At 42.2% G+C, this 22113-nt stretch overlaps 1 protein-coding gene across 1 annotated transcript in view; it reads left to right on the top strand.

Annotated features, from left to right (window-relative positions):
• Positions 1–11234, top strand: part of lingo3a (leucine rich repeat and Ig domain containing 3a) — a 36484-nt gene extending 25250 nt beyond the window's left edge. Inside the window, exon 2 of the mRNA XM_070961335.1 lies at positions 6384–11234. Coding sequence (XP_070817436.1) covers positions 6445–8277 — 1833 coding nt within the window. The 5' untranslated portion in view covers positions 6384–6444 and the 3' untranslated portion in view covers positions 8278–11234. The remainder of the gene's footprint in view (positions 1–6383) is intronic.
• The last annotated feature ends 10879 nt before the right edge of the window (positions 11235–22113 follow it).

Genomic DNA, 22113 nt, shown 5'->3' with positions numbered 1-22113 from the left:
TCTGGCTGTTCACTGGTGGAGGGGTGGAGTGGTTGCACCTGTGGAAGTCTACCACCAGTTCCTGCATTGATCTGGAGACACTTTCGCTGGCATCAATCACAAATCCCTTGCTCAGCTCTCTGTCCTCCCTGTCGTACTCATCTGTGGCCGATGATTGCAGAGTCGTCAGACATCTTTTGCATTTGTGCTTGAGCAATGTAGAGGGTGAAGAGGAAGCGAGCCAGAACTGTCCCCCATGGGCCCCCGTGCTGCAGATTAAATATGATTAAAGATTAAACATGAGGTGAATACAAAGATAGTTGAAAATTAGGGTCATAAGTCGACCTTCTTATGAGCACAGGAACAGCCTTTTTTGCTCTTCTAACGTTTAGTCGAGGCGAGATGGGACATTCAAGAACAAGCACAGTGGCACTAACAACCAATCAGCACCTCTGCTTGCAACAGCAGCTGCTGTGCACTGTACAAAAGATCATGAAGGCAAAGGCATCAACAACGGCTCCTCTGCCAAAGTCTTTTTAATGAAATTTTAATAGCAACATATTCCCAGTCAGCTCCTGACGAGGGACTGCTTACTGTTGATACCGTGGCAATCACTGCACTTACCCACAGGTGCGCTGGATATTTGAATCTGGCTGTTTTATGTTTCAGCTGTTGACTCTTATGCACTTAAGCAATTAAAAAATGTTAATAGGGATGAGTATCATTCGGATTTTATTGACACTGATATTGATACTGGGGCGGCACGGTGGGGCAGCAGGTAGTGTGCGTGCCACACAGCAAGAAGGTCGCTGGTTCGATCCCCGGGTCGTGCAGGGCCTTTCTGTGTGAAGTTTGCATGTTCTTCCCGTGCATGCGTGGGTTCTCTCCAGGCCCTCCGGCTTCCTCCCACAGACCAAAAACATGCTCATTAGGTTAATTGGTGACTCTAAATTGTCCTTAGGTGTGAGTGTGAGCGTGAATGGTTTGTCTGTCTGTACATGTTGCCCTGCGATCGACTGGCGACCGGTTCAGGGTGTACCCCGCCTCTCGCCCGTTGACAGCTGGGATAGGCTCCAGCCCCCCCGCAACCCCGAAAGGGGATAGTTGATATAGAAAATGGATGGATGGATATTGATACTGATAGTGCTTACAGATACCAATACTTAGCAAGACTCTCATTAATACGACTCTGTAATTTGGTACAATAAACAGAGACATGACAGGAAAAGATCTGAAAAGAGTTACTAGTTATTTTATTTTTACTCTTTTGCAGAAATAAGTCAAATTTGTTCCGGAGGTTCCTGTGTACAAGGGAGAAGCATAAATAGCAATAGTTTGTCTAGAAGCTTATCAATATTTCGGTAGTGACCAGTCAGGAACTGGTACCAACTTTGTACCCATTCTCAGTTCCCATCCCCAGGTGTTATGCTGTTGGAGCTCTTCAATAATCTTATAATATTCCATGTTATTTCAGTCTTCCTGAATATGGAAATCTGTCTGAGCACCGAGGCTTTTATTAAACTAGAAACATACAACTTTGTAAGTGTGTGAATGCTTCAGGCTACATGAACGTATTTCTTGTCGCAAACATGTCACCTAAAATTTGGATGGCAACGCAAGTGTGAGCCGCAGTTTCAAGCATCACAAGAGCAGCCAACAACAGTGTGAAGCCATCTTCTTTGAACTGTGCTGGCGCTCTGTCTGTCACTGTCATGGCAGCAGAGTTTGACTCTCTCTCTCTTTCTCTCTGTTGCACATAGTGGAGGACTCGGGCGTTTTACCTCCACGGGGATACGTTGGGATATGTTGAGCATGTAAAACGGTGCCATTACTTTCTCACAGCTAACAGATCGAACCTACGGGTGTCAGGCACAGTCATGAAGAGACACTGTGTTTGCTGAAAGGCATTTTCCACGGCAAGCATTTGGACATGTCACAGTGTTAAAAGCACAGGTGTAAATGATAAAATTTATGATGGCTGAGCTCCATTTAGCTGCTCCATGTTCAGGGTCGTGGTATGGTGGCTGCTGGCCTGCTGTGACACTGTCATGACTTGTACACTTGAACGTAGCGGAGCCATTCTTAATGATATTGATAACAAAACACCTGCTTTGAAAAGATCTATTAGCCTCCTAGCTCAATACGATCTGGTTCTGAGAATTTTAAGAAAAATAACTGTTTAACTGTCATGTACTTGAAGGCCACAGCGAACTCACTGTTGATATTGGCAGTGTCTCTTTAAGCCCTTTGGCCTTACAAAGTCATTACGTAAATGATGTTACAGTCTGTTGACAGCTGAAATGCCCAAATATATAAAGCTGGTGTGGCTAACAGCCTAACAGTCTGAACAGAAACCAAAAAAAAAATAGACTTTTCAATTCAATTCAACCCCGTGTGTATAAATATTGAGGCATTTCGAGAATAGAACATCACTTCAGGCGGTGAAGTTTTTTTCTACTAGAAAGTACTGGATGAGTAAATGTTGCCTGGCAACCAAAATTATCAGAAAAAGAAAGCTGACCTCTTGCCTAATGCTACTGGATGTGTGCACAGTATATACTGACTGCGATTTCATATATAATTCATCTGTTTGGCAATGACAGACAAGAGCCTTTTTTCACAGTATTTGGCAGCAGGGAGCAGGAAACAGGACCTAAATGCAGACAGTAAGAGACAGCAGGTAAGGCTCAGAAATGAAAGAAAACAGGTACAGCAAAGAAAATGATGCATCACATAGTCCAGCAGTTTATTAACAGTGTGTGACATGCATGAAAATATCCCCCTAGTTATTTACTGAAAAGCTAATGAGCAAATGAGCAGGCAGGCGGCTGGTTAGTGAGAGGTTCAGGTGAGGTCAGCGCAGCTTCTAGTGGACAGGTGTGTTTCAGCCGGGCATGGGAGGTAAGAGACAAGGATATTAGAAGCGGGGGGGGTTGCGGTTTATTTCAGAGATGCATATTGATTCTGCAAGACATAGCTGGCGTAGCTCTGTCTGGTGAACAGCCTCTGCCTTCACTTTTTACATAACTGAACTTTATTGAGCATAACTCTGTCGGGAACATGTCTTTCAGATATTTTTAACCCTGCTCGACTCATTTATCCGAGCAAGCCTGTTCTTTTATACCGCTGCTGTTTAAATTGTTAGGCGGTATCTTCTCTGCTCACTAGCAAATAAAACTTGAGACCTCAGCTCCTTCCCCTCAGCAGCGCCACTGCTCTGCCTTCTGTCACCTGCGTAATCAAAGACTACAGACGTTATTTTTGACTGCAGCTTACTACCAGGTAACAGTAGCCTCTTGGACAGCAGCTCTGTGTGGAGCTACCCACACAGAGTATGGGGGGGGGGGGGGTCGTGCTGTATACACTGGAGTGCACTCAGCTCCGTCCACCTGCTGTTGACCTCTGGTGTATTAGCTGGCCAGGGCCTCCGGGGTTATTACTGAGGGACTGCTACCAGATATGGGTTTCGGAAAACCAGCATGTGACAGACATTTTTAAATGTGGGTTTCTGTTTCAGTTGCCCACCTGCTGTTTATGGGAAAAAAATGTCTTGAACATTTGCAGAAGCAGGTGAGCTGCTGCAGTTTTCTTAGAAAGACTGTGCAGCTCTAAGACATGCTGACGTGGACAGAATGTCAGACCACCTACAGACTTAACATAAGTCAACGTGCATGTCAATGTGGATGCTTGAAGTCCTTGAAACCATGCAGACGGTGCTGTCTTTCAAAATAAAATCCACTTATCCTCCTGTTGTTTTTTCTAATTTAATCCAGGTCGTTATTACTACATCAATTAAAATGTCCTTACTAGTATTAAGAAATATCTCACCATCTTACAGCTGTCACTGCATCTTAAAGTGCATGTTGATGCACTTTTATGACACTGAGTTAAATCCTAATATTTACAGTTTCGCATCACAACTCAGTTTTTTCTAATGAGAGCAGCCATTCAGAGTTTTCATAACTGAAAGTTCAGCAGCACGCTGAGCGTAACGCTCCCTAATCCCCAGCCAAGCTCTCAACACTTCAGCTGCATTGTGTACAGCTCAACACATGAATCACAAGCAGGAATTGCTTGTGATAAAAAAAACCACATAGAATGAACAAAAAAACAGTGATCCAACTTTAATGTAAAATAAGTTGGAGAATAAAACCCACTTGATCATAATCATAAAAATAAGGATGGAAATAGACTAGAAGAGAGTGCATAACATAAGATGGAAAATAAAACTTACCGAAGAATCATAAGGTTAAAATAGAGTACATAGTACATAGAAAGCATAAATAAAATAGCACATTTCAAATGAAGTGCAGCAGTGCATGAGAGTGAGGCGAGTAGAGTTTCAGGCATGTATCAGGAAAGTCATCGCTAGTTGAAGGCTAAAGCAAAAGATACGTTTTCAGAGTTGCCTGCCCTGATATCTATATAGCTTCAGGGCGTTATTGACAAAACCGCGATCTTCTTTCGGCTGTTGCTGGGAACCTCCAGTAAGCCAGACGATCGCAGTGTTCTTGAAGGCAAATAAAGAACATTGATGTGGGCACCAGGTACTGGTGATACTTAAAAAAAAAAGTTGTATAAGTACAATGATGAATCAGTGCCTCACTCTTTTAAGATGAATATGGGCCTCAGCAGCCATGTTTTTTCCATGTATAAAGCCAGACCCAAAATGCAAAGACTGCCTTCGGGTGCAGAAAGAGCTCTTGGCTTTGCTGGTGGGCCTTGTTGGACCACAGTGAATGACAGAATTTGTGTGCTGACTGTGAAAGGCTGCCTGTCAGCCTGCTCTGTCTGACACAAGTATGTGTGGGGAGTCGGCAGCCTGCGTTTCTGTCCACCACTGCCTTTTTTTCATACTTCTAATGGGCTTGTAGAAACCTGAAATTTTCAACAATCCTCTGCTCATTTTAATCAGAGTTCTGCTCACATATTCAGACAGTTAATTTCATTCAGTGGCAGGTTGGCTAATAGGAATATTCATCTCTGAGCCAGGTTGAATGGTAAATTAGAACATGTGTAGAGGTGAGGGACATTAAAGGGGTTATTAAATCATCTGTAACAGTAGCAGGTGGGAATTTAAAAGCCTTTAACGCGTTAGTCCTCCTCCACCTCCTATCTTGTGACTTCTTTTGATTGTGGTGGTTTGATGCACGGCTATGTGTGTGAGAGTCTGGTTGGTAAAGGCAGCAGTGATATATTGGAGGTTTTGATCTTTCTCTAACTTTGTCAAACATTAGCAAACAATACCCACCTTCATAGATGTGTCTATATTTACTTGCTTATCTTCATGTTTCACGTCATTTTAGCGACATAACCAGCACATGCTCTAGGTCGGGACCTCCTGATGTGTCAACCAATAAGAGTCACAGGAGTCATGGCCGTTCAATTTGTTTTAACAGCCTCCCCACTCAGTTGTTATGATGTTATGGAATATGTTTTCTGGAGTTGCTTTCCATCCCGCCAGTTGGTATTTCACAATGGGTTTATAAAGGGATTAGCATTCTGCTGCCAACATCCACCAGTAGACCGGGGGGGGGGGGGGGTTCATGTGTGCGTTTGTCTGTGTGTGTCATATGAAACCCATAGGCAGGTCAGGCTAGGCAAGCTCGTCTCATGATAAGCGTCATGCCTCAGAGACTTATGCAGATGATGTGATGGACTGAGTTATTGTGATGCACTGAGTCGTGGCCTCCTGCTATGGCGAGTGACCTTGTCAGGCATTTACTCCAAGAGACTGTATACTGGATATGCAGAGCTATATGTCTATTGATTGGGTAGTTCATATTTTATTCAGCCTGTTTACACCCTTGTTTTTTCTTCCACAGAGCAGTACGTTTGTCTGTTCTGCTTCACACTGTATAAAGGGACCATTTTGCGGTGCTGTTTGATGTTAAAGGCTTTTAGGGGCGGCAATTGTTTTCCCTTTACACGCATTTTAAGATGTCTCACATAAAGTCTCATGGATACAACAGATTATCAATTTCCCTGTTTCCCTGCTTTCATTTGCAATGCATGAAGTAGCCAGAGAGCAACCATCAGATATAAAACTGACTCGTAGCTATTAGGGAAATTTTTTGTTGTGTGTTCTGGTGATTTTCGGATTTTAAAACCAGGCTGCTCGCAAGGCACAGTCTGCCATTGTAAATCGAGCTGTTTCAACTGAATACAGACCCAGTCTTTGGAGGATTATCTTGGAGCTCTAGCTTTAATTTTACTGCTGTGCCGGGTCAATTAGAGTTTGTAATTGTAATTCCACCCATTTAGAGTGTTTGATCGCTGCTGTTGAAGGGAAATTGAGTTTAATTAATTTGTCCCACTGTCTCTTTGTCTCTCGCTCTCATTCTCTCTGGACTCCAATCCACCCTCCCTCTTTCCTAACCCCTCCGTTCCTTCTGTTTCCTCAGGTGTCTGGCCCAGTGATTCAACCCCAGACAGGAGCAGGAGGAAGCAGTAGAAAGGGGGGCCATGGGGATGAGCCTGGACCAGGATGTCACCTGGCTCCTGCCTTTCCTGTTCTTGCTACTGATGATCTCGGTGTCATCCACCCAAGGTCAAACATGTCCCCAGCGTTGCGAGTGCATTGCTAAGCTCAAAACTGTGTCCTGTTACGGTAAACGCCTGTCCACGCTGCCAGATGGCATCCCGCAGGACACCAAGATCCTGGACCTAAGCGGGAATAAGCTTCGCTGGGTAGAGCACGGCGACCTGCTTCCATATCAGCGTCTCGAAAAGCTGGACCTGAGTGAGAACATGATCAGCGTCCTGGAACCAAATGCTTTTTCTAGTCTGCAGAACCTGCAGTCGCTTTCACTGAGGGGTAACCAGTTGAAACTGGTCCCCATGGGGGCTTTCTCGCGTCTCTCCAACCTAACTTCATTGGACCTCAGCGGGAATAAGATTGTGATTCTTCTGGACTTTACGTTCCAAGACCTCAAAAGTCTAAAAAACCTGGAAGTTGGAGACAATGATTTGGTTTATATTTCTAACAAGGCCTTTCTGGGTCTAGTTGGGCTGAGGGAGCTGACCATTGAGAGGTGCAACCTGACGTCTGTGTCCAGCCAGTCTTTGTCTTACCTGCATAACTTGGTGACTCTGCGGCTCCGCTACCTCAGTATCTCCGCCTTAGAGGACCAGAACTTCCGTAAGCTGGGAAACCTGAGGGGCCTCGAGATCGATCACTGGCCCTTTTTAGAGCACATTTCCCCTCACAGCCTGCAGGGTCTGAACTTATCTTGGCTGTCCATTACGCACACCAACATCACCTCTGTGCCCACCTCTGCCCTGCGCAGTCTGGCTCACCTCACCAGCCTCAACCTCTCCCACAACCCCATCTCTGTGTTGGAGTCCTGGGCGCTGCGGGACCTTGTCAGGCTGAAGGAGCTGCATCTGGTCAACACAAACCTGGTGGTGGTGCAGCCATATGCGCTGGGTGGTCTGAGGCAAATCCGCCTTCTTAACCTCTCCACTAACAGCCTGGTGACCCTGGAAGAGGGAGCCTTTCAGTCTGTCAACACTCTGGAGACGCTGCGTTTGGACGGAAACCCTCTGGCCTGCGACTGCCGCTTGCTGTGGATCCTTCAGCGCAGGAAGACCCTCAATTTTGACGGCGCCTCCCCAGTGTGTATGACGCCCGTCGAAGTGCAGGGACGGGCCCTGAACGCTTTCTCCGACTCGGCTCTCTTTGATCACTTTACTTGCCAGAAGCCCAAAATCCGCAACAGGAAACTGCAGCAGATATCTGCCCGGGAGGGGCAGGTTGTGTCATTCATTTGCAGAGCAGAAGGTGAGCCAACACCGGTGATATTCTGGATCTCTCCGCAACGCCGCCGCATCACCACAAAGAGCAGCGGCCGCCTAACTGTGTTACCAGAGGGCACTTTAGAAATACGGTACGCCCAGGTAACAGATAGTGGAACTTACATCTGCATAGCCAGCAACGCTGGTGGAAATGACACCTATTTTGCCACACTCACAGTTAGCGGGCTGCCATTAGATGCAGCCCTTCTGGCCAACCGCACTTACTATGCTGGGGACCTTAATGACACAAATCTGAATGACACCAGAGTCTTTTTGAAGTTTACTCTGGACCTCAAGACCATCCTCATATCCACAGCTATGGGCTGTATCATGTTCCTGGGGGTAGTTCTCTTCTGTTTCATTCTGCTGTTTGTGTGGAGTCGAGGGAGAGGGCAGCACAAGAACAATTTCTCGGTGGAATATTCCTTCAGAAAGGTGGATGGACCCGCTGCCAGTGGAGGACAGGGTGGGGCACGCAAGTTCAACATGAAAATGATTTGATTATTCAGATGTGTCTCTCTCATTGGTATTCTCTCCCTGGTACTGCTTGCAAGCAGTCTCAAGCGAGGACATAAAAGGGACAAGACGCTGGAATGGATGTTTGTGCTTGCGAAACATTAAATACAGTTATTTATAGGACATTTTATTGAGAGGTTTTGTTATTGAAACTGCTGTAGATATGAGAAAACGGGACATCTGTATGGGTTTGATAAATTTCTATTGCTTTGTTGTGTGTTTGCATTATTGTGCAGAGCTGGATTACAGTTAAAGATGTCTCAAAATGTTGAATACACTGTTAAAAGACAAAGCAACAAACGCACTCAGAGTCCCACAAGTCTTTAACCTCTCAAAACTCTTGCCAACTCCATCCTTCTTCCCTACACTGAACTCTGTCCTCTTCGTCTGTAAAGGACTTCAGCTCTCCGCTCCGTCTGAGGTGATCCAAGCTCTCTGGCTCCAAACTCATGAATACATTATAACAGGGTGGTGCTCAATGAATGCCAAGGACTTGCCAATATGTATTTGAATCGTTCCAGCTATATACTGCATATTTAGACTCATTTACAGTCAGGATTTTAGAGCACTATTATGACAAAAAAATATAGAAGCTCTGCTTTTTTGCTGTTGGTAGATTTGTACAGAACACACCAGACACCAAGAGACGACTCTCTGCAACACTGCCAGTTTGACTGTAAAGCATCATGTCATATCAATGTCAATGCAATGCCGCAGTAGATAGTTACCTCTCATTGGATACCACTAAACGCTGCTCAAAGTCGTTTTAAACAAAAATGGGACTCTCCAGGTGAAGCTACAATTTAAGGACCCAATGCACATTTGTGTGGCAGCAAATGAGTACACGCAAGATGTGCACCTGTTTGATAGGTTTTCCATTGTTGTCTATTCAGTGCAAACCGTACAAGACTCTTACCCCCGTCATCTGAAAACAGTTGTATGTAAAAGATGAACGCATGTACAGAGCTGCCTTCTTACTTTGAATAATGTGTATTATTTGTAAATTGAACATTTGTTGGGGTGCACACATCCCAAAGTTGAACAGATCGTACTGTATAGGTAGGATACATACTGTATAAGATGTATTATATTTTGTAATCGCTGACATTGAAATCCTTGTTGTTGTTTATAGTACTGTTGAGTGAATTTTTCTGTTCTTCTGTAAAACGTCTCTTTTCAAATCAGTCCAGAGCTTTCACACTCCTCACCTTGTCATCAAATAGACATGCTCACTCCCTCAGCTCACACAGCAAATCATGAAGGGCGTTTACATCAGTTTCAGTTCACTATTTTTGGTTACGAGTGACAGTGGGGAGGCTTTGCTGACCAGCGGGCGAAGGAGTTAAGTGGTTTCTCGTCAGGACCTCAATGTGCTTGAGACATGCGGGGGAAAATGCAAATGTGATAAAAACCTTGCAGACTGAAACAAAGGTCATAATGAAACTGAGCCAGAGAAGAGAGGGAGTCGAGGTATTCTAGAAAGAAACTGACACTGATCTAAATCTGAAGAGCTGTATAAAAGTGGTTACGAAGGTGATTTCAGTATGAGTCATTCAGCATTAAGATAATCAAGAAATTATCAAGTATTTCTGTATTCCTTCAAACCAAAAGCTAAATTGTCTGTTATTATGTTGATGAATACAGTTTCTACTACAAAGGATGTAATAAAGAGTTTGGTAGCACTTCATATTAAGGTACACCTTTTCACCATTAATTAGCTGCTTATTGGCATAATTCATATTAGTAGCATATTGACTCTTAATTAGTCATATTCAAGCTCTCATTAATGCTGGGGATAGTATTGTTGACATCATAATGAATGTAGAAGAACTTGCTTACTTACTGTCAATAAGCAGCAATGAGTGAAATGTCTAGTAGCTGTAGGTCATGCAGAATATGGCATTAACAAGTGATTCAACTAACTAATATAGTTAATAGTGAATATCTGAACCTTAATATAAAGTGTTACCCAATTTTTTTTTAGCAATCATGGCAGTTTGGGGCCTTGTACAGCATCTGTGGAAGTTTCAGTACTACATAAAAGGCAAAATGTGTGAGCATTATTCCGGTTTCACTACAGACCTAATTTGTCAATTGTGAGAAAAACAGGTGTAATGCTTATTCTACTCTACCATGGATGTTTATCTCTGGATCTGTGGTTTTAGCATTGAGAGCCAACACCACCAGATTCAAAATCAGCTCTTCCTGTGGAGCTTCAACTCCTGTAGGTCTAACAGTGTCCCTCTGCTGCCCTCTGTTGGCTGTAGATGATACTGAATTGGATCAACTAGAGTAAAACCTCCCCAACCTCCAGACTTGATAATAAGCAATTTATTCCATTTCTCCAAAGGTAAATGAGGTTGTTGAGGTGACATCGATGAGGCTGACCTGGATTTGATAGTATTGGACTTCAAATTAATTATTTAATGACACTAACTAAACTCTAAGAGAAATCCCGCCTCTCCTCTGCAGGTGAAAGCAAACAGGAAAATTTCTCATGTTCCCCCATTAAGTGTTCGTGTTCACCTATACATTCATTGAACAACAGATTTTACAGACTAGATTTATAACTCTCGACATGAAATTGTAAATAATGAGCTCTGCATACATTACTGGACTGACTCATTTAAGCTTCTCTGCATTTTAGAAATGTAAACGATTGATGGCATTTTTCATTGTCCTTTACTGAATTCTTCCTGTAAATATGGAAACCATTGTGTCTGGAAATTGTGCTAGACTGTTTTGTATTGTATTGTTTTATAAAAATGAAGCACACTGTTTATAAAGCATGCTATATATTATCTGCTATGATGATGTCTTGTCCCCTGTCCCATTTTTTAAAGCAGTCATCTGGTCACTCACCCCTCGTGGTGGCGGTCTGAGAAGTCAACTGGGAGTCTACAATAAACCTGTGACCCCGTCACTGTGAAATTTTGTGTTTAACATTACATTACATACATTCATACAACATAACATAACATTTTGGTCTGTTTTCCCAGACGTTTTCCATATCTATTTTAAAACAGTTCAGTAAAATCAGACATGGATGTGCTACCTCCACTACACATGGGGACATACATACTTACAGTTCACATATACTGTATGAGGAGTGTCATTGGTAATGCATTAATCAAAACACAAGTTCTGAAAATAACATTTTATCCTTGCTTTCACTTTTGATGTGTTTGTCGTAGGTTTTCTTCAGCTATAATGACAGCTAATTTATTGCCATCAGTTTAATTCACACTGAACTCAGCTTCATTTTTATTTAGTGGGTAAGTGAATTCATACTGCTCTGGTCTGACTGGTATAAACTGCATACACCTCCAGCAGGACGTAGAGAGCCACAGGAAGATGCTCAGCACCTGTGAATTGATCAAAATCTCTTCCAATTTTTCCGTCTGCTCACTGATGTGTTTTACTTATTGTTACTTCACTTGGATGTTTGACATTCACTGTGCAGAGTTTGACTCTAGAAAGCTGTTTTCACATTCATCTGCTGAAGAGGGAAAGTTTCTCAGCGTAAGTCTGAGTCAAAGATGTTGACCTACAAGCATCGCAACTCATTTCTAAGCCGAATCATGGTCTTATGTGTAGCTCACTTGAAACCTCCATTGTAATACGCGCTGAGACTGGACTTTTCAGTGATTCAGTGAAATCGGGGACACCGTGGTTCAGTAGTTGAACTTTAACATTAATTTGCATTGATTTTTCATTGAGTGAGAAGCAGATAGATTTTTGTTGTTTTTTTGTGGGAAAACCACATTAGATATTTTGTATTGATTTGCAGCAACCCTCTGCTCTCACGAGACAAGTGGAGCCAAATTACAGCAATAAAATGTCTCCTGAAAGCGTCACAGAAGCACCGGCCCCCGTCACTGTGGGGGTCAAGCATTCACACCTGAACCATTTTCTTGGTGTTAGCCAGGTTTGCATCTCACCCACTTGTCTAGAATATGGTCAAGAATGACTCATCTGACTGTAACACTTTTTTTTCTCCACAGACCAGCTTAAGTGGTTTTTGCACCTCTGATCTCTCATAATGAGTAAGAGCTCTGTCTGCTCCGTCCAAAAGCCTTTTAACTCTGATTATGGTTCTCCACTCATTTATCCAGGTTTGTCCTATCATTTAGCAAAAGATTAGAGCTCCTCGTGTGTACTGATAATGTCGAAAACATGTTAAAATCGGGCCAAATATCTGAACAAGAATTCCCTGCCAGCTGCCATGAATAGCTAATAGAGACTAAGATGGAGAGTCGGTTTCCAGACTGCCTCCAGTGTTGCTCCGCTTACCGCATTCTCGTCATGATTCTCTGATATGCAGCAGGTGTTGCATAAGGAGGATTGTCATAGCTCATTGTCTGTGCATTCATCAAAACACAAATTACAAGAATGAATTGCATTTTGAGAGTTAAAAATAGCATTAAATTCGCACTTTGATGTGCTGTTTGTCATGTAGTAACGTGCACTGAGCCTGTGGAGAGTGAAAAGTTCAACCTTTCGCATCCTGACTTTTAGCAAAATCCTGCTGAAAATGGAGTTCGATTTAGAAACCATTGCATTTATTATAAATCTCTGTGAGTGATTTGCTCTCAGTTTGTAAGTAGACTTCAGAGTAATACACCTGAAACTCCCTCCCACTTTGTGCAGAGTTGATGTGGCCATATGTTGTATGTGGTGGTGATTAACATGCCATCAACATTTCAGAGGAGCCGCTGAAAGATGTGTCACCAGCCAAGGATTAGACACCAACACCAGGCTGTGAAATGATATCATTGACCATTCAGATGGGTATTATTATTCATCTGATAATTAATTTCCTTTACTTTCACGAAGAGCACAGCGCTCCCCTCACGTATCTCTTTCATTTGGCTGAGAGAGGAAATGATGTCAGAATGCACTTTAACACATAGAGCTCTGTGCTGCTTCACCAAAGCTATTTCCAGCTGTAACGTGGGAACACAGATGAGTGTTTGTAATGATGTAACGCTGTGTGTGTGTAGAAGGTTTGCGTGTGTGGGCAGTAATCACACATTTTATGTTACCATGGTAAACGTGGTGGTTTTCAGTGGTTAACAGTTACTGAGCAAGCAACGGACCTCCAATGAACACTGACACGTCTTTTCATCAGGACGTGATCTGTTTGCAGATCAGGTCAAACTTTACAGACTACAGTTTTTCCTCAGTCTCTTGTTAGGAAATCTACATTAATGACACTGTAAAAGGCATTTTTTTTTTTTTTTTTTTTAATTCACTCCTTTGGATTACACTGGCTGATAATTCATTCAAAACCTCCAACTGTGAGGAGATCCTCTCATTCTGAAGTTGCGTGCTACATCAGCAGAACAGTGGCAGCGAGGTTTCCCTTAATTCTCATTATGCATCAGGATCAAAATGATGTGAATGTTGTCAAATTAAAACCAGCCAAAGACAAGCTCTGGTTTCTGAACTGTGTGAGTAATTTGTTTCAGTCTTGGCTGGTGACGTGCAGTTACCACACAGCGTGTTGTTGACATTTCTTTAACAAAACCCACCCGCAAAACCGATTTGATGATCACGAGTATTGATGATAAATTCATCTTTACTGCAGCCTGATGATAATTGTCTCATACACAGCCTAGGACATGTAGTCTAAAAGATTGTTATTATTATTTGTGATAATTTACTTATTTTGAATGATCTTTGCTCTAGGAGAAGTGGAGGAGAGTTTAATTTTTTTACCCCAAAGACTGGTATTTTCCATCATCAGCTCCACAAATTACTCTTGGTTAAACTGGCAAACTACTACCAGCAAAATCCTGCACACCATCTTCTCCTTCAACTGAGCAGGACTGATGGTGGGCTCACTACCCACATTCTGTTTTTGAAACTTAGATGTTACCGGCATGCTAGGTGACAGCAAATATTTTGGTTGGAAAAGACTATTCATCAGCCAGCCGAGTGAAACTAATGAGACACATACTTATACAACAGATTTTGTAAGCCGAGTCCTAAACAAGGACATTATACATATAAATATAGAACACATATAAATATTGGAAACAACAGGTTGGTTTTGCCTATAATCATGACATGTCATGCCTGATTAAGCTATTAGTAATAAAGACATCTTTGGCCACAATTGTGATTTTGGCATACAATGGCTTTTTGGTGTGAAGCAGACCTCAGGTGAACTGTCACACTGCATTAAAGATATTTGCTGACAGGTAAATGCAGTTTATGGGTGAAACGAGGATGGCAACACCCTGCTAAAATAAATAGGAGTAAGTAGTTATTTAATAGCTAAGTAGAAGTCATTTTTAGGGAATTAAGTCAGTCATTTGAGGGGACATTCTCCATTGATTATGCTGTATTCTACAACACAGCTGCTAGCCAAAGCTAGCACACACCAAAATAGGCCTACGAAGGCCTCCATCACCAGGGGTGATACCCTGTGAAACTGAGAGGGGAGAAATGAAGGGGTGGTCTACTCTGCCTGCTCTGCCCATCTTTGGCGGGCCAGTTGGGAGCCAATCAGAATGTAATACCACTAGTGGTGCAGTGTAAGTGGAGGACATGATAATTTTCCATCAAGACTGGATTCATTTTCCCGCTTCAAAGCCACAAAATGCTGGACCCTCAGATTTCCCTGAGTGCCCTAATATGAACACACAAAACCCGTTGACGTGCAAAAGCACACTTATGATCATTTGGAGGTGTTCATGTCTGTCAGGGGGTCATGAGTATTTTTAATTGGAACAACAGTGGATCCGTATCAGGGCTTCATGTCATAAATCTGAGGGCTAATGCTGGGAGACATGGGAGTCATGGGAGAATTTGGTCAAGACTGAAGAGGGAATTCAATCATGTTTATTTGTGTTTTAGCAATATGGTGATTTTTATTATTATATACATTGTCTAAGGTTTAGTTTGAAAACTGGCAAATAAAACAGTCATGCATCTTTATTGTAGAATCAGATCAAACATAATGCACACTTCATGGAGGTTCCCATTAGTTTGACCTGATTGAAATATTCAGCAGCAAAGTGGAGCAGGGGCTCACAAGCCATGGGCTGTTGCTGGAATTCGGGGGAAAAGACTATTCATCATCGTGAAAACTAATATATATATTTATTTATTTAAAACTCACTGACTCGGCCGACTGTTTAAGATTTTACATAATACTTTTGTGAAAGACTGATTTGTGTAAGACGCTGGGATATCTTCATTTAGTATGGAGGCTGCCAGACACAGAAGTCGGTGCATAACGACCCACAGGTGACTGGTTTGATTCTCGCTAGCGATACTTCCGGTTGCGCCGTGCTCGTTGGCGCGAAAGACACCGCGAGGTCTCAAGTGCTTGTCGCGTAATACAAGAAGAAGAAGAAGAAGAAGCTTGTCGCGTACTTCCGCCTCCTGGCGGACGGTTGGAACATAGTTATGGAGAAGTTGACCTCGGCTGAACCGGTAACTCTCCAGAGAAAATCTTTGTTGACAGGTGAGTACAGTTTCTGGGTGAAACCAGGACACCCTGATAAAATAAGTATGACTCAGCGACCAGTTGTTTCAGTTACGGAGAAAAACACACAAACGTACAAGTAGTTGACTTGCGTGGTTTTGTCTTTTCAAACGTTCACAGTAATGGACCATTGTGACTTGTGTGGCCACTCACTCATTATTATTATTATTACAACAACAACACACTTTTTTCACACACTTTGTACACAATACTTGACGGGTTTTTGTTGCTAGCTTGCTAACCTGCTTCACTTGTAGCAAGCTAGCAGCACTGTGAAGTACTTTATGCTAGCTTCTGTTTAACCTACAAAACAAGGTGAATTTGCTGTCATTTCACTGGAAACCATTTGGGAGAGAGGGTTAAGGGTAGGACAAGTATACTGAATGTAAAAGCTTAATAGAAATCATTTTAAAGTCATTTGAGGGCACATTTCTCCATTGAACTGCTAGCTAGCTGTTAATACTTACACTTTTTCTAGTCAAATTGTTTTTACATTGCCTTAAATTGCTCGATGCAAATGTGCCATTATTTTCATAGTCAATTATCGATTATTTTCTCGATTGAGCAATCAGTTTTTTGGTCTATAATGTGTCAGAAAATGTTGAAAAATGGCCATAAATGTTTACCAAAACTCAAGATGACATCCTCTTGTTTTGTCCACAACCCAAAGATATTCAGTTGGCAGTAATAGAGGAGTAAAGAATGAGCAAATATTCACATTTAAAGGGCTGGAATCAGAGAATTTTGACTTTTTTTTTCTCTTTAAAGATTATGTAAAGTGATTAATGGATCATCATCACCAGTTAATAGTTGACTAATTAATTAATTACTAATTGACTAATTGATTAATTGTTGCAGCTGTACTTCTAACTGCCAGCTATTAATGGCCTCAATGGCATCATAGTCATGACCACAGCAGCTGACTCTGTACTCACTCTTATTCCTGAGCTGTTTTTTTTCTGTTTGTTTGAGTTTGTCTTTGAACCAGTAGGACTGCTAACCAACCTGCTGTTGCCTGGGGTCCTGTTCATTTGCAAATACAAGAAAGAAGTGATGTCAGCAGAAAAAGGACAGTTTCTGTATCCTAATGCAACAGTTTTACTTTTCTCTGGACTCAAAGACTGCTTTTTGAGTACTGTAGCTCACAAGCTTTAAGTCTGCCAAAGGCACACGGCATCGCAGGAGTTGGCCTCTGTGTTTGGATGCAGCTTTTATTTTCTCCTCTGCTGGAAAAGCAAGCTACATGGTGATTTAAACATCAGTTTCTGGATTATGGAGGAAGAGATGAGTGGTTTACATTTTCTTTAAAACCTTTGTGAGCCATGAATGGTTTTGGATCTGAAAAAGAAGAAGCTTAAAACGTGGTTTGCAATTCTCAAATGTATTTATTTATGTTTTCAATTTAAAATCTATTCAACACAATGTCACCCTCAAACTTATTGACATATTGGAAGATTCACAGACACTGTGATCATATTATGGAAGAAGGTGACTATTTCTGCCCACACTGGAAAACCAAAGAAATGCATCATTGTTTCCATTCAGAGGGAGGTTGTCGCCAACAGTTTATTACAGAAGTTCAGTGAGGGATTAAACCCTGTGTTGTCATTTTTACAGTACACAAGTTTATTTTTAAAAAGACTGTTGGGATTAACACATGCTTTCAACTGTATTTCACTGTATGACAAAAGAAGGGAAATGCTTGATTCTATGTTCATCAAGTCAAAACTACAAGTGGTGGTTAACAGATGTCCAGCAGCACCAAGTAAGGTTTATCCATCAACAAAATACCATACAAACTGATATTTTACTCATGTATAGTTCTATCGTAGATGTCAGGATTGTGTTTTTTGCAATTAAGAGTGGTTGAATTGTAAGCAGTCCTCCAAAGCGAGAAATGGTGAGCTGAGTTCAGTGAGTCCTGATATTTTATTCAAAACCCACAGTTGAACGTCTGCTGGACCTTGACATGCTGAAGAAAGTACACACAGAGAATAGCTGAAGTAGCTTAACAGCTCTATTTTTATGTCACAGCAGGCCATGGTGTGAACTTAAATATGAATGGATTCTCTTCAAATGCTTGCTGACTTTTCTATGGGCAAAATGTTCATTTCTTCATGTGGCTGCAGTATGAATGTTCATCATCCAGCATTGAACCGTCAGTGTGTGCTGTGACACAAAAAGTGTGGAGGTTTCCATCCCCGATGCACTTCAACAGTGCTTCTATGAATAAAATTTACACCATCAATTCTCAGAAATTGAGCTCTTAAAATTACAGTGTCAGTAAGAATATTTGACGTACATAAAAGGAGAAATGGAGAATTTGTTCCTCATCAGTCAATCTGACAATTGTACAGCAGATAGGCCCTTCTCTATCAGTCGGACATGCACTGTTTTGGTGGAGAGTAGTTTCTGTGTCCTCTGGAGGTGATTTTGCAAGGTGGAGCAGCGCAGGACAGGGACAACACCCCTGGGACCTGCTGCTCTTCCTCCTCATCTGAAGTGGCCCTCGTAGGAATGGGCTTCAGTAGGGGGGCTCCAGGACGGGATGAATGGGTGGGCAGGAGGTTTTGAGGTAGGATAAGGGGACTGAGGAGGCCAGAGCCAGTAGTACAGGGTGTGTTAAAATATGAATAGCCTGTCATGGATTGGAGGGCATATGCGTTGATGAAAACTGGGTGAGACGGTTGGCAGCTTGGCAGAACAGTAGAGTCTCTACTACCCCAGTAGTAGTCCCTCTGCAGGGACTGAAGGGGTGTACTTGTGGCAGTGATAGGTGGGGTGCTGCTATGGATATGGTGTTGCAGTTGATTATTCTGATGGGCAGTATAGGCTGCAGGGTGGGCAAGGCCAAAGTGCAGCTTGATTGCCATTAATTCAGTGCTAAGTCTGGCATTTTCTTCTTTCAGGGCCATGAGATGAGTCTCAAGCACATAGTCATTCATCCTTCTCTTCTCCCGTGACCGTTTGGCCGCCTCATTGTTCTTACGACGTTTCTCCCAGTAGAGGGCATCCTTCTTCTCATCAGGTATGAATTCCCTTTTACGACGAGGTCCCTTACTTAAATGTTCATTTTCCACTTGTAAGATATGGCTGCCTCGGCCTGAATGGAAAGGTGACGACAGCGATTCCATGGGAGATGAGAAGTGAGTCAAAACCAAGAGGAATGGAGGAGAGTTTTGTGTTTGAGGTTGAGTAATAGAGGTACTTCCTTCTTGTATAATGGTAACCTTATCTGATTTTGGTTTGAGTTTGTTTTATCTTAGTTTGTCTTTGTTGAGAATACCATAGAATTTCTCAGTGCAGTGATGATGAGTCCATGAGACTATACTGCTGACCACAGCTGTCACCTGTGGGAAAAAAAAATGCAAAATGTCAATAATACATCATTTTTATGTTAAGATGAGTATTCCTTATAAGATTAGCAGAACTGAGCCACTGAGTTGGTGTTTAATGTTATTGTAAAAATGTGGATTATGCTGAGATGATAAATACTGCAGCGAATATATGATATTTATCTCGATTTGGCAGTTTGTATGTGTGTAATTGTGTGTTTATGTTAGCCTTGTAAAGCCTGTACATCCAGAGGAGTAGGTAGGGCTGCGCACATGCATTGTTTCTTTCTCCAGAATGCTGCAGAGGTTACTACAGCACACTCAGTTGTACCTAAAATCGTCTAGCGCCTCCAGTACTTGAACCCCCGTTCCTGCCATCATCTCACCTCCCACCCATCTAGACCACATGAGAAACTGTGACGAGAAACATTAAGCAGATGTAAATGACTGTGGATTCATGTGTTTGATAATCAATGTGCTGTTATATACAGTTATTTCATGGAGCAACAATCATACCTAGTTTCATATGTCGAACAATTGCTTTTGTACTGATCTGCACTACGGGTTGTTGAGAGCTCACTTGGGAGAGTTTGTACACATAATCTAACAGACTAGTTCAAAACTTAAACATAAACTGTTTAACTGTGTGTGTGTGTGTGTGTGTGTGTGTGTGTGTGTGTGTGTGTGTGTGTGTGTGTGTGCGTGTGTGTGTGCGTGTGTGTGTGCGTGTGTGTGCGCGTGTGTGTGCGCGTGTGTGTGCGTGTGTGTGTGTGTGTGTGTGTGTGTGTGTGTGTGTGTGTGCGTGTGTGTATGAGATTACCACAAAGACCCAGCAGCGCTTTTACTCCATTGACAAACAGAGCTAAACTTAACTTTCAACTGTCTAAAAACCTCTCTGTCACTGTTTTTGCAAAGAAAATGAACAGTAAATGTCCTGATCATTCAGAATTGCATTTTGAACATGGTTTTCTGTGGCCAGAAAGTTGCTGTTGTACCCAGCATTTGGTTCAGTTGAGCGGAGAGACGGTTACTTGAGCTTGTCATATAGAGATGACTATGGAGTCAGATCAGTCTCAGTATTAATGAATGCACACAGAATGATTCACAGTGTATTTCAGGATTTAGATATAAATGCCTCATAAATATTTTTCAGTGCACACAAAAGCAGGTACTGTGGGATATAAATGCAAAACAAATCCACATATAAATGTAAGGTTGACAAATGTATATTTCATGCAATCGCAAATATTTCTCCTTTTAAAATGAATGTAGTATCAAAACATTGTTACATTTATATACAGACTGTTGAACCTGCCTTTACAAACTTACATTCTTAATCATGTGTGAACATCATTGATACGTATTTTTGCGTGCATTGAAAAATATTTGTGTAGAGAGAGTCATGCGTATGTATAAACCCAGAAACACATTTCTGAATCCTTCTGGGTGCATTTATTAAAACTGAGACTAATCTGACATAATTTACTGTATGTACGTCTTTTCACTATCAACAAACTTAGTTCAGATTTTAAAAAGAGCCCATTCTTCAGTTGAGTTTGAGTGTGACACTGCTTTGTGTTTCACTTTATCTCCCCCATTGTCCTCTTTGATGGACTTCCATCTTGCCACCACTTCCCCCCTCTCTATCTCTGATCTACGTGCCTCACTTCATTCCTCCACATTGTGGGGAAGAAAAGGCAGTCAGTAAGGTTTTGCCCATATTGTGACTTAAGGCAAAATGAATTTAATGACATATTTTGAATAACCGGTCTGAGAGTAGGCAGCTTTTAATATAGTGTCTTTCAGTTGCGTGGGTTTGTGGGTGGTTTTGTGGGAAGCTGAGCAAGAAGGATGAACATTATGTTGAAACCACAGACAGCCCTGTGTACATGCAGTCATGTGCAAACACACACAGACTCACATATACTGAGCTTGCAAACATTATGTTGTCCTCACACCTTATTCTTGCAAATAACACTATACGTATCTGATAAGTCATTTTCTCTTCAAACATCATACACTCCTTTATGCCAGCAGAAGATTTGACACCTCATAGATGAGCTGCAAAAGTGTCTCTCAGGATTTCATGCATGAGGAACTGAAGCACTCTCTTTAGCGCAAACTATAACTTCACTGTCTGTTACCTCAAAAATGATCATGCAGTGTCCTGTTTACTTATAAGGTCTCATTTTTATTTCTGTTATCCACACTTTGAGCAACTGCTCAGCGCGTTCAGTGACCATGTGGTTGTATTTTGACGCGCCTGTTAGACTGAGCCAGAGGCATCAAACAAAAATTTCAAAGCAGCCATGCGTCCTGTGCGCGATGCTGAGAGCGCACATCGAGTTAAAAATATTCAAGCCTGTGCCCAGCGAGAACGCAGACCCGAAGCTCATCTTTGTTTGTCTGTGTGAGAACGTGCACACCTGCATAGTTGTGTGACACAAAGACTGAACGTTGTTATACACTGTGCTAGCAAGCCCAAAAAAGCAACAGCAGGAAGAGAGAAAACAATAATCATACAGGGAGACACAAAGAGAGAGAGCGAAAAAACAAGAAAAGAGAGGGTTCCTGAGTGAAATCTCTCTTGAGGCTGAGCCTGCTCACTACTCTGCTGCACATTTGCACCTGTTGCTTATTGGCTAATTATAGCTGGCTTTTTAGTAAGGAGCTCTGAAACTTCTTCTTTTTCTGTCTGTCCGTTTTCTCACACTCTGCCATCTGTTGCTGTGTGGCTGTGCACCCTGCCAGCCATTGTTAAAATAGCTCCCCCTCGGAGGAAAAATTGGTCAGTCAGTATTTTGTGGCTTTTCACCTCACTGTACTGTCTTCATTTCTCTTGTAAACTGCCGTTGTGGAAATTAGAGTGAATAAATGCTCTCTTGGGAGAATAAAGTATTCGCCACAGTTCTTGGCTTGAATTGTCCGTTAAGGCATAAATTCCTTGAAGGGCAGCGCTAATAACGCGTAGCATCATCTTTCCTTGTA

Source organism: Chaetodon trifascialis, chromosome 4, assembly GCF_039877785.1.
Source record: "Chaetodon trifascialis isolate fChaTrf1 chromosome 4, fChaTrf1.hap1, whole genome shotgun sequence".
Taxonomy (NCBI): domain Eukaryota; kingdom Metazoa; phylum Chordata; class Actinopteri; order Chaetodontiformes; family Chaetodontidae; genus Chaetodon; species Chaetodon trifascialis.
Note: the sequence above shows the minus strand (reverse complement) of the source record. Positions and strands in the feature narration are given on the sequence as shown.